The 14,792-nt window shown below is 45.4% G+C and overlaps 1 protein-coding gene across 1 annotated transcript in view; it reads left to right on the top strand.

Moving 5' to 3' along the window:
* Nucleotides 1-14,441, top strand: part of kdm6ba (lysine (K)-specific demethylase 6B, a) — a 91,715-nt gene extending 77,274 nt beyond the window's left edge. Inside the window, exons 7-27 of the mRNA XM_068713569.1 lie at nt 1,630-1,747; nt 2,256-2,379; nt 2,562-2,657; nt 2,820-3,105; nt 3,232-3,309; nt 3,486-3,656; nt 3,818-4,000; nt 4,248-4,808; nt 4,991-8,625; nt 8,841-8,967; nt 9,220-9,325; nt 9,546-9,751; nt 9,871-9,974; nt 10,056-10,124; nt 10,300-10,448; nt 10,568-10,682; nt 11,122-11,309; nt 11,397-11,538; nt 11,784-11,910; nt 12,535-12,705; nt 12,838-14,441. Of these exons, the coding sequence (XP_068569670.1) occupies nt 2,261-2,379; nt 2,562-2,657; nt 2,820-3,105; nt 3,232-3,309; nt 3,486-3,656; nt 3,818-4,000; nt 4,248-4,808; nt 4,991-8,625; nt 8,841-8,967; nt 9,220-9,325; nt 9,546-9,751; nt 9,871-9,974; nt 10,056-10,124; nt 10,300-10,448; nt 10,568-10,682; nt 11,122-11,309; nt 11,397-11,538; nt 11,784-11,910; nt 12,535-12,705; nt 12,838-12,852 (6,648 nt within the window). The 5' untranslated portion in view covers nt 1,630-1,747; nt 2,256-2,260 and the 3' untranslated portion in view covers nt 12,853-14,441. The remainder of the gene's footprint in view (nt 1-1,629; nt 1,748-2,255; nt 2,380-2,561; nt 2,658-2,819; nt 3,106-3,231; nt 3,310-3,485; nt 3,657-3,817; nt 4,001-4,247; nt 4,809-4,990; nt 8,626-8,840; nt 8,968-9,219; nt 9,326-9,545; nt 9,752-9,870; nt 9,975-10,055; nt 10,125-10,299; nt 10,449-10,567; nt 10,683-11,121; nt 11,310-11,396; nt 11,539-11,783; nt 11,911-12,534; nt 12,706-12,837) is intronic.
* The last annotated feature ends 351 nt before the right edge of the window (nt 14,442-14,792 follow it).

Below are 14,792 nucleotides of genomic sequence, written 5' to 3'. Positions count from 1 at the left end.
ACTGTGGATGGCCAGAGCTAATTCAGGAAAACTGGTGGAAGAGTGCTGTGCTGAGCAAGAGAAATGAATCATAACCTCTGTGTGCATCTCTCTCTCAATATTTCATTACTCTTGCCACTGAACAACTTGTTTTACTCCCACTGTGACACAAATCAAATATTCTTGTATCGTGGTCTTGACACCTTTAAATTGGTGTCATCCAAATTAGAGTAAAGTAGTCAGGAGATTTGTTTTTATCCAACAATCATTTTAACAGAGATGACAAATCATTCAGATGTAAGTGATTTCATGTGTTACATCTGTATGTGTTAAGACTTGTTTGTAACAGCAGTGGTGAATGCGTAGGTGCGAATACATCCCTCTCAGGTTTTGCTAGGGATCTCTTTTGTTGTCTTTTTTTGAATCAAGGTACTTTGAGACACGGACTTCTTTGTATCTTGACACCTTCTGTCTTTTGTATGGGTGTGTGTGTGCGCGGTGTTTCAAAAAGCAGGGAGGGGAGGGAGTTATCTCTCAGCTTCTTTTATGTGTTTTCCCCTCAACCGCTTTCCTTTGTGCCGTCTCCGTGTGTGTGTGTGTGTGTGTGTGTGTGTGTGTGTGTGTGTGTGTGTGTGTGTGTGTGCGCGTGTGTGCGTGTGTGCGCGAAGGTGTGTGGGCGTTTTCATGGCACCGTTCCTACTCTCCACTCCACTCCACCTCCCTCCATCCCTTCCCTGCTCTCCATCTTTTCCCCTTAATCTATCTTTCCATCCTGTTCAGACCGTCTGTCGCTGCTGCCCCCCTCTCCCTCTCCATCACGCCTGCCGTAATGAGATTAAACCTTAGTGTATCCACTGGGCATGCACGTGCACGCACACTTTATGCACACACCCTTCTGAGTGCTGCAGCGCACGCAACACACATACACACAATTATCCACTTAAGAGAGCACACCATTCTCTCTCGCATGCACTAAATCAGCACAAGCCTGACACGATCATGCAGCTTGCACACTTGGCAATGCCTCCGACACCACACACACTCACAGACACACTTGGCATGTGACCAAGACCTCTCACTATTAGTCTTTCCCTCTGTCTCTTGTTATCAGCAGGCCCATGGTAAGGATTACAGTAACCCCAGGTCTGTCCTCGTAGGTGAGCTCCCCACTGAGCCATCTGGGCCTCGGTAATAATCCTGCTCTGTGCAGACCGGCTTACTGGCGCCTCCTACAGGCTGACTGACTCATAGCAGCCAGCTGCAGACAAAGACATCCATCATGATTTAAGACTTCAAGAGAATTTAACTTATTCTCATGTTGCTGGGGGAAATTACCAAATTAGAGCAGCATCAGGAAATTCCAGTCGTGAGAATAAAGATGTGAATAAGGGTTTTATGCAGGTTGCCTCTGTAGTCGCAGGAAGCTCCCCCCCCCCCGGCCCTATATTCTACTTACACCCTCCCCTCTCTGCTCTCCAACTCACACATATACATGCACCAACAAGCCTATTCAATAGAGAGCCCACTGGCATTTATTGACTTTTCAATGTGTCTCGCTCATTCTCATAGTCTCTCTCTCTCTCTCTCTCTCTCTCTCTCTCTCTCTCTCTCTCTCTCTCTCTCTCTCTCTCTCTCTCTCTCTCTGTGTAGCTAACAGGCTTTGGGTTCCTGGTGCTTAAGACAGAGTCGGACAGCACAGATATTCTCAGTGTTGGAGTGAGGCCCTCTCTGTGCTGCAGTGGAGGGCTTCACAGATACAGCTAGTCTGGTGAGTAGCAGCTCTCTCATTTACTTTAATAACCCTCAATGACAGACATCGTGTCGTGAGTTTATGATATACGGTGCATACTGCTATTATATAGCCTTTAAAAAGGCCGTAAGTTTATAGAAATATGTAGCAATACATGTGGAAATATGTTTAAATTCAAGCATGCAATTTCAAATAAATAATCACTTTCAAAATGTTATAATTCTGATGAGCTAACTAGCAATACCCTGGTGTTTGTTGCATAATGACAAGTTTGTCATTTGATCACAAAGCCAACATGAAGGCCATAACATTATAACGATATTGGTGCTTTATAACAGCAACACATAGAGTGATTATATTTGTTACCGTATTCAATGATAAGCTTCAGACCATTTTCACATTTTTAAAATGAATACAAATTGAATTTGAGCATTTCAGCAGCTTTGATTATGCTGTTACTCCACATTGTTTTTTTCCTGTATGAAAGCATGTGAGTAGCTACATAATGGTATTGCTTCATCCACAGGCTGGATGCATCACGCAGTAGAGCAGTTTGGCGGGCGTGGCACACGGGATTCCTTCCCTCTGGACGGACTCAACCGGGGACCATGGGCTCCTGTGGGCGGCCGCGCCTGGCAGCCATCTGCCAGGTCTGTGGCCATGACAACAGAGACAAACACACTTTTACAAACCTCTTTAACTTTAGTCCATCAGCTACAGCCTTTAATTAGGTTTACAGCCAAACTGAAGTAAACCATTGAATGTACAAAGTGTAAAAACCGCTAGAAAACGTCATCTGACTGTACTGTGTGCTGTCTCCGTTACTCATCAGGTGTTCGCCTGGAATGAACCAACACCAGCTCCTTTCCCATCTACCTCCTGGTCCTATGGGCGGACTGAACCATCCCAGTAAATTCTTCAGTAATGGGTAAGTCGAGCACAGAATCATCAGTGAAAGAACTCAATTTAGAAAGCAGAGAGTTATTCGTTTTCAGCAAATGACATGATGAAGCAAGCTTGTGTTGTAGTTTAGATCTGTTTGTTTGTTGTAATATTGTTTTAACTTTTCTTTATTTTTGGGGCTGTCCAGACCCATGCGAGGAAGTGAGAAGCTTGAGCTCCCACAGCCAATGTTACCAGGTCTGCAGAGGGAGCAGCAGAGACCACCTCCTCATCACCTTCACCCTCCACCCCCCCACAGAGCATGGGAGCAACTAGGTCAGCTGTATGAATCCCATCTCCCTCCTCAAGGACATCCTGTTGTGCCACTGCCCAATGAGCACTCACTTCGTCTCCATAATGGAGGCTATGCAGGAAGTGGCGGCCCTCCCCCCAACCCCCATCTTCCCCCCAGCAGACCAAACCAACTGCTGAAGGTGAGTGACAATGCTACAGGTGATACAATACTGGATTTATGCACCAGTTTTTCACGGATCAATAAAAAAAAAAGATGAAAATGGCTCTGTTTACAGTTTGTGCGTTGTCATTACTGTCTGCTTTAGTTTGGGGGTCCCCAAGAGCAGCATGTTCCCCGGGGTCCACCACTGCTGGGAGATGAGATGTGGGCTCAGGTGCATCAGGTAGGAGTTCTCTTATTGGCTGTGATCATGTTTCATCATCCATTTAGAGATAGAACAGTCTCTGTTCTGGCTGTCATTTGTGCTGCAACCAGACAGAGCCTCGGTCCATTGCTGAAATATTTAGCCAAATCTCAGTGACAGTTTTTGAACTGACCCTTTCATTTCTCTGTATACAGCAGAGGGGCTACCCAGGGAAGATGGTAGGGGGTCAGCTAAAGAGACCAGGCCCTCCACTGGGAGAGCACTCCGTCATTCAGCACACTCCTCCACCATCCATGCACCCATCCTCCCGCCCAGCTGTAGAGGACTGTCCCAGCCCCAGCAAGAGGAAAAAGAGTTCAGATCAGGTATCAGAATGGAACAAACAACCTTTTTCTGCTAAACTAAAACAGCCACACTGAGTGGGAATTTGTAACCTCAATTATACATTTTTTTCTCTACAATGTATTTGTCCTTGTTAGTCTTGCCTTTGAGTGATAAATATTGTAATGTCCCACTCCCTGGTCAGATCTCCCATCCTGGTCTGCATCGTTTCCCTGGCCAGTCTTTGCTATCTCAGCATCAGTCATCAATGCACCACCTCCCTCCAAAAGCTGCCTTCTGGAACCCCCTTCACAAGAACAGCACTCCTTGGCAGCCACAGACTTCTGACCGCAAGAACCCACAATCGCAGGAGTTCCAGCTCCGAACAGTAAGAACACATCTCTTCATTACATATATGGCTCTTGAAGCCCGGGGTTAATCTTTTTCTCTTGACCTTAATCAATGGGAAAACCTGTATTGGATTGAGTGGTGTTTTAAAGATGTATTCATTATATTAGCTGTCTGAACAAAGAGTATTGTTTGCTGGGCTGTAAATAACACCATGCCCAAAATTGATCAGATCCTGTTAGTTTTATATTACTCTAATCTTCCTCTGTTGCTTTTTTGTATAACAGGAATCCAACAAACAAGGAATGGGTAGCTATGGCCAAAAGTCCGCTCCTGCCTCCTCCACCCCTTCAAACCTCTCCCCTCCACCAAACTCCTCCCCGGGAAGCTACAACCAGGGATGTGCTCCTCAGCTCCAGAAAGATACATTCCAACCTCAGGCTGTAAACCAGCAGTCCCCTCCCTCGTCCTACCCCAGCCCCGGCTCCAAACTAGGGCAAGCTCCACCCTGCCAGGCCATGGAGCCTCGTGGTCCTCACAACCAGAGAGGCCCTCCTTTTAGGATCCAAGGTGGCAGCCAAGCTACCTCTCACACGGCATCAACCCCAACCAGGGGAGACAGAGAACAACACCTGCATGCCCAATCGTCACCAGCAAACCCTCCTGCAACCAGCAACAACAGCAGCAGTATGCCTTACAGCCACTTCCAGCCTCATCCAGGACTGGGGCACAAGGGTCCCCCTCCTCCTCCACCTCCTCCTGCCAGCAGCACCTCAGTACCTCAGCATTTGCAAAGTGGGCTCCATGAAGCCTGGAGATACCAGAGCAGGCCCAGCAGTCACTCTGCAGTGAGTATAAGTCCTTCATGCTGTATCAGTTTGTTCTTCTACAGTTATGAGTGCCATGGTCATTTGATGTGAGGCAGCAGGTGTTTGAAACAGGCTTAAAATGAATCTGTTAACCCAGATGCTGTTATGAGAGTAATTATTAGCAAATTTATTAATTAAAAACTTTGTATGTGTCTCTTCAGGAGTCGGGCATTTACCGGCCTCCAGGACTGCTACCTCAGCGCCAGCAGATCCACAATCACGTCGTGGATAGTCGTGTTCCTGGTCCTTCCCAGCATCACCATCATGTCAGCCCTCCTCTGCCCCCAAGCAACTCCACTCGAACACCTGTCATCACTGCCAATCTTCCCATATCCCAGAGCTCTTGCCCCATCAGTGGCTACAGCAACAGCAGGATGTCTAGTGGTGTAACTATGGCCGGTGTGTCCAGGGTGCCCACATCGCCCCCTTCTGGTTGCTCGGTGAACAATGGCAGCAGTAATGGCAGTTGGCAGAGAGGAAGAGAACCTGTACCCCAAACCTCCACCCGTGGCGTCACTGGCACCACCTCTCAGCTGGATGCTCTGCTGCAGCCCGGATGTCAGAGAGGCCAAACTGCCTCTGCCAACCAGCAGGGGCTGCCCAGACCACACCAACAGGAACCCACCAAGTCCCGCCCTATGAAGGGGAAGACGTCCTGCTATGCTCAGGCTGAAATGGAGCAACCCCCTGCATTTTCATCATCATCTTCCTTGTTCTCCTCACGGCACCAGAGGATAGGGGACAGTGTGATTACAAGTAGAGTTTCAAATCCTCTTCCTGGTTCTCCTATTAAATACCAATCAGCTCCACGCTCCACTGCCAACACTGCACCTCAGTCGTCCCATCCAGCCCTCTCCTCCAGACTGGGTCAGTCAGAATTTGCCTCGACACAGGCGTACTCTCAGCCCCAGATTCGCCCACCAGCTCCGACCTCTGTCCCTCAGTCCATCGAAGAGGCTCTAGACAAGCTCGATGCAGAGCTAGAGGGTCACATGCAAGCTGAGGAAAGGAGAAAAAGGGACAGAGAGGAGCAAGAGAGAAAAATTAGAGAAGAGGAGAGGCGGAAAAAAGAATGGGAGATGAGACAAAAGCGGGACGAGGAGAGGAAGAGGAAGGAGCTGGAGAAGGAGGAGGAGAGGAAGAAGAGGGAATTGGATAGACAGGAGGAGGAGAGGAGAAGGAGAGAATGGGAGAGGCAGGAACAGGAGAGAAAGAGGAGACAAGAAGAGGAAAGGAGGAGGAGAGAAGCAGAGCGACTGGAGGAGGAGAGGAAAAGGAGGGAATGGGAGAGGCAGGAAGAGGAGAGGAAAAAGAGAGAATGGGAGAAAAAGGAGCGGGAAAGGAAGAGGAGAGAGTGGGAGAGGCAAGAGGAGGAGAGGAAGAAGAGAGAAGCAGAGAGGCAGGAGATAAAGAAGAGGGAACTGGAGCGGCAGGAAGAGGAAAAGAAAAAACAAGAGTCGGAGAGGAAAGAGGAGGAGAAAAGGAGAATGGAACAGAGGAGGGAGAAGGAACTATGCAGTGCAAAAGGCAAAGAGCAGACCGCTATTGAAAATCTGGAGAGACTGTTCTCCTGCAACACTTCCCCAACACCCCCACCTCCTCGCCTTTCTTCTATTACTGTACCTTCTTCAGGTCCATTGCCCCCCTGCTCCCAGGCTTCACCCCCTTACCCCTGGCTCAGCCGTGGTGGCGTACTCCCCTGTCCACCAGGCCAGACAACCACCACCATTACTCCTGTAGAAAGGCTGCGGCCGCCCCCTCTTACACCTCAGACCGAGTATGCCAGAGAAAAGCAGAGGCAGAGGGAGATGTGGAGCAACAGTGGCGGAACGACATTCAGCCCCTCATCAACACACAATACCTCAGGGATGAACCAGTCGGTATACCCCAACAAGCCCCCGGCAATGCAAGCCGCACCCAACCTATCCAAAGACTCAGCCAGGGAGAGAGACAGCAGCAAACACTCTCTCCCTACCTTGGCACTTAGAGAGCCCCCCAAACTGTATCAGGCTTTTCCCAGAGAAAACCCAACACCACCTTTATCCTCCAGCTCTATGAGGGGAATCCTAAACCAGCAGATGACAGGAAGTGGTTTGGAAAATGCCAGTAGCTGCGCTGCTGAATCTGCCCAATTTGAGGAAGAGCCGTCTGAGTTGTCCACACTGCTCCCCGATGGTCTGGCTAACATTATGGCTATGCTGGATGAGTCTATCAAAAAGGAAGAGGAGATGTATAACAGTGAAAAGGCTGGGTCCACAGGTCTCCTTGACAACTTTACCCCTTGTGTCCAGCCTATCAAGAGCTACCTGAGTGCCCCAGATCTCATTCCAGCAATGAAGCATCAGCCCAACCAGGAAGACTTTGGATCCAATCCGCACGCTAGCCCTCCTGTGCTCAGTCGCCAAGGCTCTCTGGCATCCCCTTGCAGCCGAACATCATCTCTCAATGAGGAGGATGAGGACTACTTCAAATCCTCTTCGAATGTCCCTCTGCACTCCAAACGGTCAATGGACATGGGAGTGGGGAACACCAATTACCGCCACAGCGACTTGGCTAAACTTTATGGCCTCCCCGAGCAGACGAAAAGTGAGGTTGATGAGGAGGAAGATGACGAGGACTCTGAGACACCATCTTGTTCTCCACCACCCCAAAGACCCCACCTCCACCAAACAGGTGTAAACAGCATGTTCAAGTCCCGAGCAACAGTCCTAGAGAGCCAGAAGTATGCCTACCGCGGTGGACCTTTTGGGAGACCCCCTCCATCAGCTCTGCTTGGGGTCAAATATTCCTCGTCGCTGTCACTGGGCCCCGATATCTGCCGCCAGCAGCAAGGCAGTTCTCCGACGTCAGATTCAACCAATGCACCGTTTAGTCCAGCTTTCCCATCCCTAAAGTCCTCCCCTCCTCTGCTAGAAGACAAAAAACTGAAAATAGAGGACGCTCATGACTGGAGAGATGATGGAGACACAGAGGACAGAATAAACTCTACCCAAAAGGAGAGTATTTCTTCTACCTTAAAACCCATTAAGGAGATCAAAGAGGAGCAGCTGTTGACGACTATCTCTGAGTCGTCTCTGGCAGAATTAGGCAAAAGCTGCGAGGACATGCTTAGTCGACAGTCACTTCCTAGTCATAACCCGCTTGATAAACCTGATGGCCATGTCAAACTGAAAGACAGACACAAATCTGAGAAGGTAAAGGAACACAGAGAGAAAGATAAGATGAGGAAGCATGGTCACAGCAGCCGGAAGCACGAAGACAGAAAAGAGAAGAAGAAGCATAGAGAAAAGAGAGAGGAGATGACCTTCTGCTCTTCATCATCATCACCATCGTCTTCTTCCACTCATTCCAGCTCCAGCCACAGGCGGCACAAGGATGGCAAGAGCCACAAGGAAAAGAAAGATCGCAGAATTCTCGGTGACCTCAATCTCCAGAGCAAGGAGGGGTCTGAGAAGAATCGGGGTCATTATGACGCAGAAAAAACGAAACATAAGGAAGCATCCGGTGCCAGCTCCACCAGCGAGGGGGAGCAGGCAGAATGGACCTCGAGAAGTTTGGGAGAAAGATCTTCCGAGGACAAAAAAGACTCTGAATCTGGTTCTTCGCTGGGTTCAACGGACTTCTTGAAACTGAAAGCGCTGTCGGACGGGCCCCCCAAGGAGCTGAAGATTCGCCTGATCAAAGTGGAGAGCGGGGACAGGGAGACCTTCATTGCCTCCGAGGTGGAGGAAAAGAGGATCCCACTGGAGGACATCACCATTAAGAACTCTGCCAGTGAAATCATCAGGTCCTGCAAGTAAGTGCACTGTGGAGGAAGGCTCTCCTAAAAATACTTGATATGACATTTCAGTAGGCCTTTTTATGGCATATTTTAGGGATGCATTCTATGAACAGGTTAAGAGTTGAGCAAAGGATAATTACCCATCAGGAGGCACGTGCACAGGACTAGAAACCTGTGTTTTGTTTCTTTTTGTTTGCATCTGTCAACATTGTTGTGTTTTTCTGCTGTAGGGGAGCCAGAGTAAAAGGGAAGTTCAGAGAATCATTCTTGCTCCCAGCCTTCTCTGTGAAGCCCATCATGACTTCAGATGAACCCATTCCCAGAGAGAAACTCAACCCTCCTACACCCAGCATCTATGTACGTCACTATATTTCATACATACTGTATACTTTCGTCTTTCGTTTGACACATTTGGGATATTTTATCCATTATAACGTGCAGTAAACACAACAAATAGCCAAAAGTATGATTGCAAGGTCCTTCACTGTTTATTCAGACAACACACAAATACTTTCGACATGCATGTGCTGCCCTCTTGTGTTGTGCATGAAGACATTGACTTAAGCAGTTTTGGTTTCTGTGTATTGACGTAATTCTTCTTCTCTGTAGTTGGAGAGTAAGAGGGATGCCTTCTCCCCTGTGCTGCTGCAGTTTTGTACAGACCCCAAGAACCCCGTTACTGTCATCAGAGGCCTGGCTGGATCTCTACGACTCAGTATGTTTAGTTCATGCATCGCATTTATTTACATGCAAAACCCATGGTAGGCTCTCCTGATACAAATGGGTTTTTGAACATTAAAGAATGAACCTGAAAATGAGCATTATGTCGCCTCTAAGCATCTTGCTACTTAAAATAGTGTTGACCCATTAGTTGCAAACAATATACTATTGATCTGCATCGATTGGTTGTAATGTAAATGTGTCCTCGTTTTTAGACCTGGGGCTGTTTTCTACAAAGTCACTTGTGGAAGCTAATGCAGAGCAGGCGGTGGAGGTGAGGACTCAGGTACAGCAGCCTGCTGATGAGAACTGGGACCCCAGTGGCACCGGCCAGACTTGGCCCTGTGAGAGCAGTCGCTCCCACACCACCATTGCCAAGTACGCCCAGTACCAGGCCTCCAGTTTCCAAGAGAGTCTGCAGGTAAATATGTTCTACTATCCCTGCCACTCGTACTGATATTGTTCTGCTACTCTAACAACTTGAGCTTCCACAATTTCTGCATCCATGTACACTGATAAACATGTGATTTGTGTCTCCAGGAGGAGAAAGGCAGCGATGATGAGGACGATGAAGAGGAGAAGGAGAAGAAGCCATCAAACAGTTTTGACACTCCAAGCAAGGACAGCTCTAAAGAAAGTAGCAGGTAAGGATATTGTGTAAAGTTTACTGATTGTGTTTTGCAGTTGTTGGTAAGTTAATAATAATAATGTTTTCCTTTCCTCAGCGGTGAGCAGAAACAAGTGGGGAAGATAATTAAGTTTGGCACCAACATTGACCTCTCAGATCCCAAGAGGTGAGCAACTTTAATAGATCGTCCTTAGACAATAGCAGTTTATGGTGGTCACCATTACTACATTTTTGTAGTATTCAAGTGTCAATACAGCAGCATGATCATAGCAAGCAAAGGTCCTTTGCACATGCATATTAATGCTACGTTACTAAAGATACAAGTCGATGTCTTTGCTTAGGTGGAAGTCCCAGCTTCAGGAGTTGCAGAAGCTGCCGGCATTTATGCGTGTAGCATCCAGTGGAAACATGCTGAGTCATGTTGGACACACCATCCTCGGCATGAACACTGTCCAGCTCTACATGAAAGTCCCAGGGAGCCGAACGCCAGGTAATGTCTCAAACAGGTGGAAGACACCTTTAGTTAAACACAGTATGAAACACAAGTTTAATTCTAAATCCCCAGGAAATGCCATTTATATGTGAGAATATTATTTCCTTAATAAACAGGTCACCAGGAGAACAATAACTTTTGCTCGGTGAACATCAACATTGGCCCTGGAGACTGTGAGTGGTTCTCCGTCCATGAGAACTACTGGCACGCCATCAGTGACTTCTGTGAAAAGTGAGTAGACAGACTGACATTCAGTTTGTTTTTACATTTTAGACATTTTGATAATTTACACCAATAGTAAATGCGAGTAGGAGTGCAAAGGTTTATTGAGGATGCTTAGGGTTGGGGGGTGTAACTGCAGCTCTTTAGTCTGAATGTGCAGTGGGAGGCTGCCTGAACGCTGCGGTGAGAAGGATTTGCCATGTAGTCTGTTTTGGTTTTGCTCCGCTTATCAACATTACATTAGTCATTTAGCAGACGCTTTTATCCAAAGCGACTTACAGTACATATTTGGATGATGCTGTTTGAAGTTCATCCACAGACGTCAGTTGAGCTTGACTAACCATGCTAAGCCAACTACAGGTGATAAAATTCACCCTCTTGAATTTCTGGCTGGGACGACCAGTTGACGATCACTGGCCAACATACCTTTTTCCTCTTGTGTGCTCAGGCATGGGGTGGACTACCTGACAGGGTCCTGGTGGCCAGTGTTGGAGGACCTCTACAAATCAAACATCCCAGTGTACCGCTTCATCCAACGGCCTGGAGATTTGGTGTGGATCAACGCTGGAACTGTTCACTGGGTTCAGGCCGTTGGCTGGTGCAACAACATTGCATGGAATGTCGGCCCTCTCAATGGTAAGGAGTGCACCTGGTGACCAAATACACACTACTTCAACAATAGTGAGAACATTTTGTAAAACAGTGTTCAACGTGTATCTGCAGCTTACCAGTACCAGCTGGCCCTTGAGAGGTTTGAGTGGAACGAAGTGAAGAAGGTGAAGTCCATTGTCCCCATGATTCACGTGTCCTGGAACGCGGCCCGCACTGTCAAGATCACTGACCCAGACACCTTCAAGCTGGTCAAGTGAGTACATATGAACTGTACTTAGTTACACCTACCGAAACCAATGAACAGCCCACTTCATAAAAGGTTATCATTTTTAGTAAATGTTTAAGAAGAAACATCTCTCAGTAAGTCAACATTACAACCCTGATTGAAGTAGTACTTATTGCTGGGTTGTTGTATTGGATTCCATTTGAAATGATACATACGCTAAGCTGTATTAAAAAAAGATTTAAACATTTCTTTGTATTCTTACCCTTCACCAGACACTGCCTGCTGCAGTCCATGAAGCACATCCAGATCCTGCGGGACCAACTGGTGGCTGACGGGAAGAAGTTATCTTATCAGAGTCGGGTCAAAGACGAGCCTGCCTACTACTGCAACGAGTGTGACGTGAGTAGCTACAGCTAGCTAAACTAATGCAGTTTAATAAGCCTGCTATAAATTCTACCTTCATGAGCACAGAGGTTATTAGACATTTTGGATATTTAGTCTACTCTAAAGTATTAGAAACACCTATGGGTGACCCAAATTGACCATTGCTACTCAACGTCCGAATCAGTACTTGAATGCCCCAAAATGACCAATTAATGTAAAGTATTATGAGTTAGGGAGTTATTCTCAGACAGATTTTGATGTGGGTGTAGGCCTATAGACGGTCTCAACTAAGCCAGGTATTTTATTTGATATGTCAGCTCAATCAGCTATATATCTGAGATTTGTTTCACTGACTAAAGGGTGAGAAGTGACCGATATTCAGAGAGACAAGGAGGTTCTCTTTTGACTCCCCCTTTCAGAATGCAATACAATTCCACGACACTACGAAAATAATCAAAATTATTACCGTGATAAAATGCAAGGCTGTTGTTCTAGCCTACATAACCTTGGTGTACATATTAAAGTAATTTTCTAGCAATAATGGCAAATGGTTCCAAGTGACAAACTTTTTCAGCATGACCAAGCTGATGACGAGCGGAATTACCGCGACTGTTTCCTAACCGATTCTCTCTTCTACAGCTGGAGGTGTTCAATTTGTTGTTTGTGACAAGTGAGAGCAACAGCAGGAAGACATATGTGGTTCACTGTGAGGACTGCGCACGTCAGCGGAGCCCCAACCTGACGAACGTAGTGGTGCTGGAGCAGTACCGCATAGAGGAGCTCATGAACACATACGACTCATTCAATCTGGTAAGCAGACGCGTACCTCTGTTCAATGCTCCTGCTGTCTTTTGTTGCTCCTTTCTGACCAGAGAAAAAAAAAAAAAGAAGAAAACTGTCAATTAAACTTTTTATGAATTTGTCTGTTTTGTGTCTCACCAGGCCTCCTCCCGGTGACAGAGCTCCCCTCCTGCGTCTCCTCAGCCATAACCAAAACTCCTGCAAGCCAGGACAAAAGACAGTTTCACTTTGGTTTTCAACTTAGCGTTTCATTATTTAAAATCATTTTTGCTACTACTGCTAACACTTGCCGAACAGCCAGTTGAATACGTTTACTCACCATTACTGTTTACAAAAAGAAATACCAAGCCGCCAATAAATACCAGTTTACTCTCAGATGGTGCTTTTAACCAGACACCCACAAGGGGGCAGTTGGTGCTGCCATTGAACAAACTGCAGAGGGTACATGATGGTTCCAATGGTGTGTTTGTGTCAATACCAGAGAACTCGAGTTGTTCCTGTTGTTGTCGTCTTGAATACTGAGATTTGTACATGCTGTTTGCAATTTTTGTGGGGTGCTGTCTTTTTAAAAAAATAATTTATTGATTTGTTTTTTCTAAACTAGATCAACCTAGATATATACCACATTGGCCTTGTATTTAGAAAAGAGACAAAATGAAAAATACTAATAATAGAGATATGAACATTTTTCTAGAGCATTAAGAATTTTAAAAAATACAAATGTTTGGAATGCTTCAAAACATACGGGTTTTAACGACTTTGGTTGTTTTGGGGGGGATTTCATTTTGTCTTTCAAATTCTTGTATGTGTTGTAAATCTTGTGTTTGTATGAATTATACTTTAATTTCCTCTGGCGAATAATAAGTTGTCACGCATCAGGTCTTTTTGTTCATTTCTTCCATCTCTGTATGGAGTATCTCTTTAAAAAAAGAAAGTAAAAAATCATTGCCATCTGGTGTTTGTGTGTTGTACCTCTGATTGTTTTGTTCCAATATGCAGACTTAGTATTTCCTGGATTTTTTTTTGCATTGTACATTTAATTTAAAATGTTTCTTCTATTTATTGGATATCAATGGTCTCCCTTTTTTTAAAAGGGTTGTACAAGTTTGCGATTTTTTTTCCCTTTTTATTTTTTTATAGTAAGCGATTGCTCCATAAGAACTGAAATTTGGGGTTGTGTGTCCACGGGAGTGGAGGCTGCTGTTTCTCTGGTGCTTGCCTCTCATGACTCCTGCCTTTTTCTTCTGATATATATTAAATGATATCTTTATCTTGAATATAACACCACATTTCCTGTAGACAATAGGCACACTGCTCACGTAGAGAAGAAGACTAATGGAATGCTGTGTTTGTATGCTCATTAAGGAAAAAACTGTTTCCAAAGTGTTTTGAGAAATGGTAATTTTTTTTATTATGTAGGGGCTTTTAGACGAGATTTTAATGATTTTATGATATCTGTTGAATATGATAATGGGATAGATGGTGCTAAATGTTCTCTTTGAACAACTTCTCTTTATCTTCTTAAAATGAGAATTCTATTTTTCCTGTTGCAATATTACCTTATCCTTTTTCTTCTCTTTGTGGTCATTTATTTATAACTGCACTGTTTAGAGAATTCACACAGACATACTTGCAGACACACACACACACACACACACACACCAAACTGAGCCAGACGTCTTAAACACTTTGTGAATTTGTGTGACATTACTATTAATAATAAAAACTTTTTGATAAATCCAAAAGAGACTGGTAAACATCTGATTCTTTTCCAATCAACTTGCTTGGTGACACCTGATCTGCCAGTTACATATTTCTAAATAAGCGATACCTCAAGAGTCATTGTTGTTCCTCATAAGACACCAATAGACATTTTTTTATGACACTATTGCTGCTATACTTTAAATTAACAGATATTCAACATTTGTTTCATTATATTTAATATAGGGCTGGGCAGTATGGCCTAAAATTGATAGCACAGTATATTTCTTTTTCCTAAAGTGTCAATATAAATGCTTCTGAAAGGAATAAGGCATGTATGTATAGCAATCTCAGAGCATAAATACAACCAATCGCTAATATCTATATATTACTGT

This window comes from Cebidichthys violaceus, unplaced genomic scaffold (assembly GCF_023349555.1).
Source record: "Cebidichthys violaceus isolate CVI_PGR_0920_01 unplaced genomic scaffold, fCebVio1.0.p SCAF_19, whole genome shotgun sequence".
Classification (NCBI taxonomy): Eukaryota; Metazoa; Chordata; class Actinopteri; order Perciformes; family Stichaeidae; genus Cebidichthys; species Cebidichthys violaceus.
This window is presented reverse-complemented; position numbering and strand designations above follow the sequence as displayed.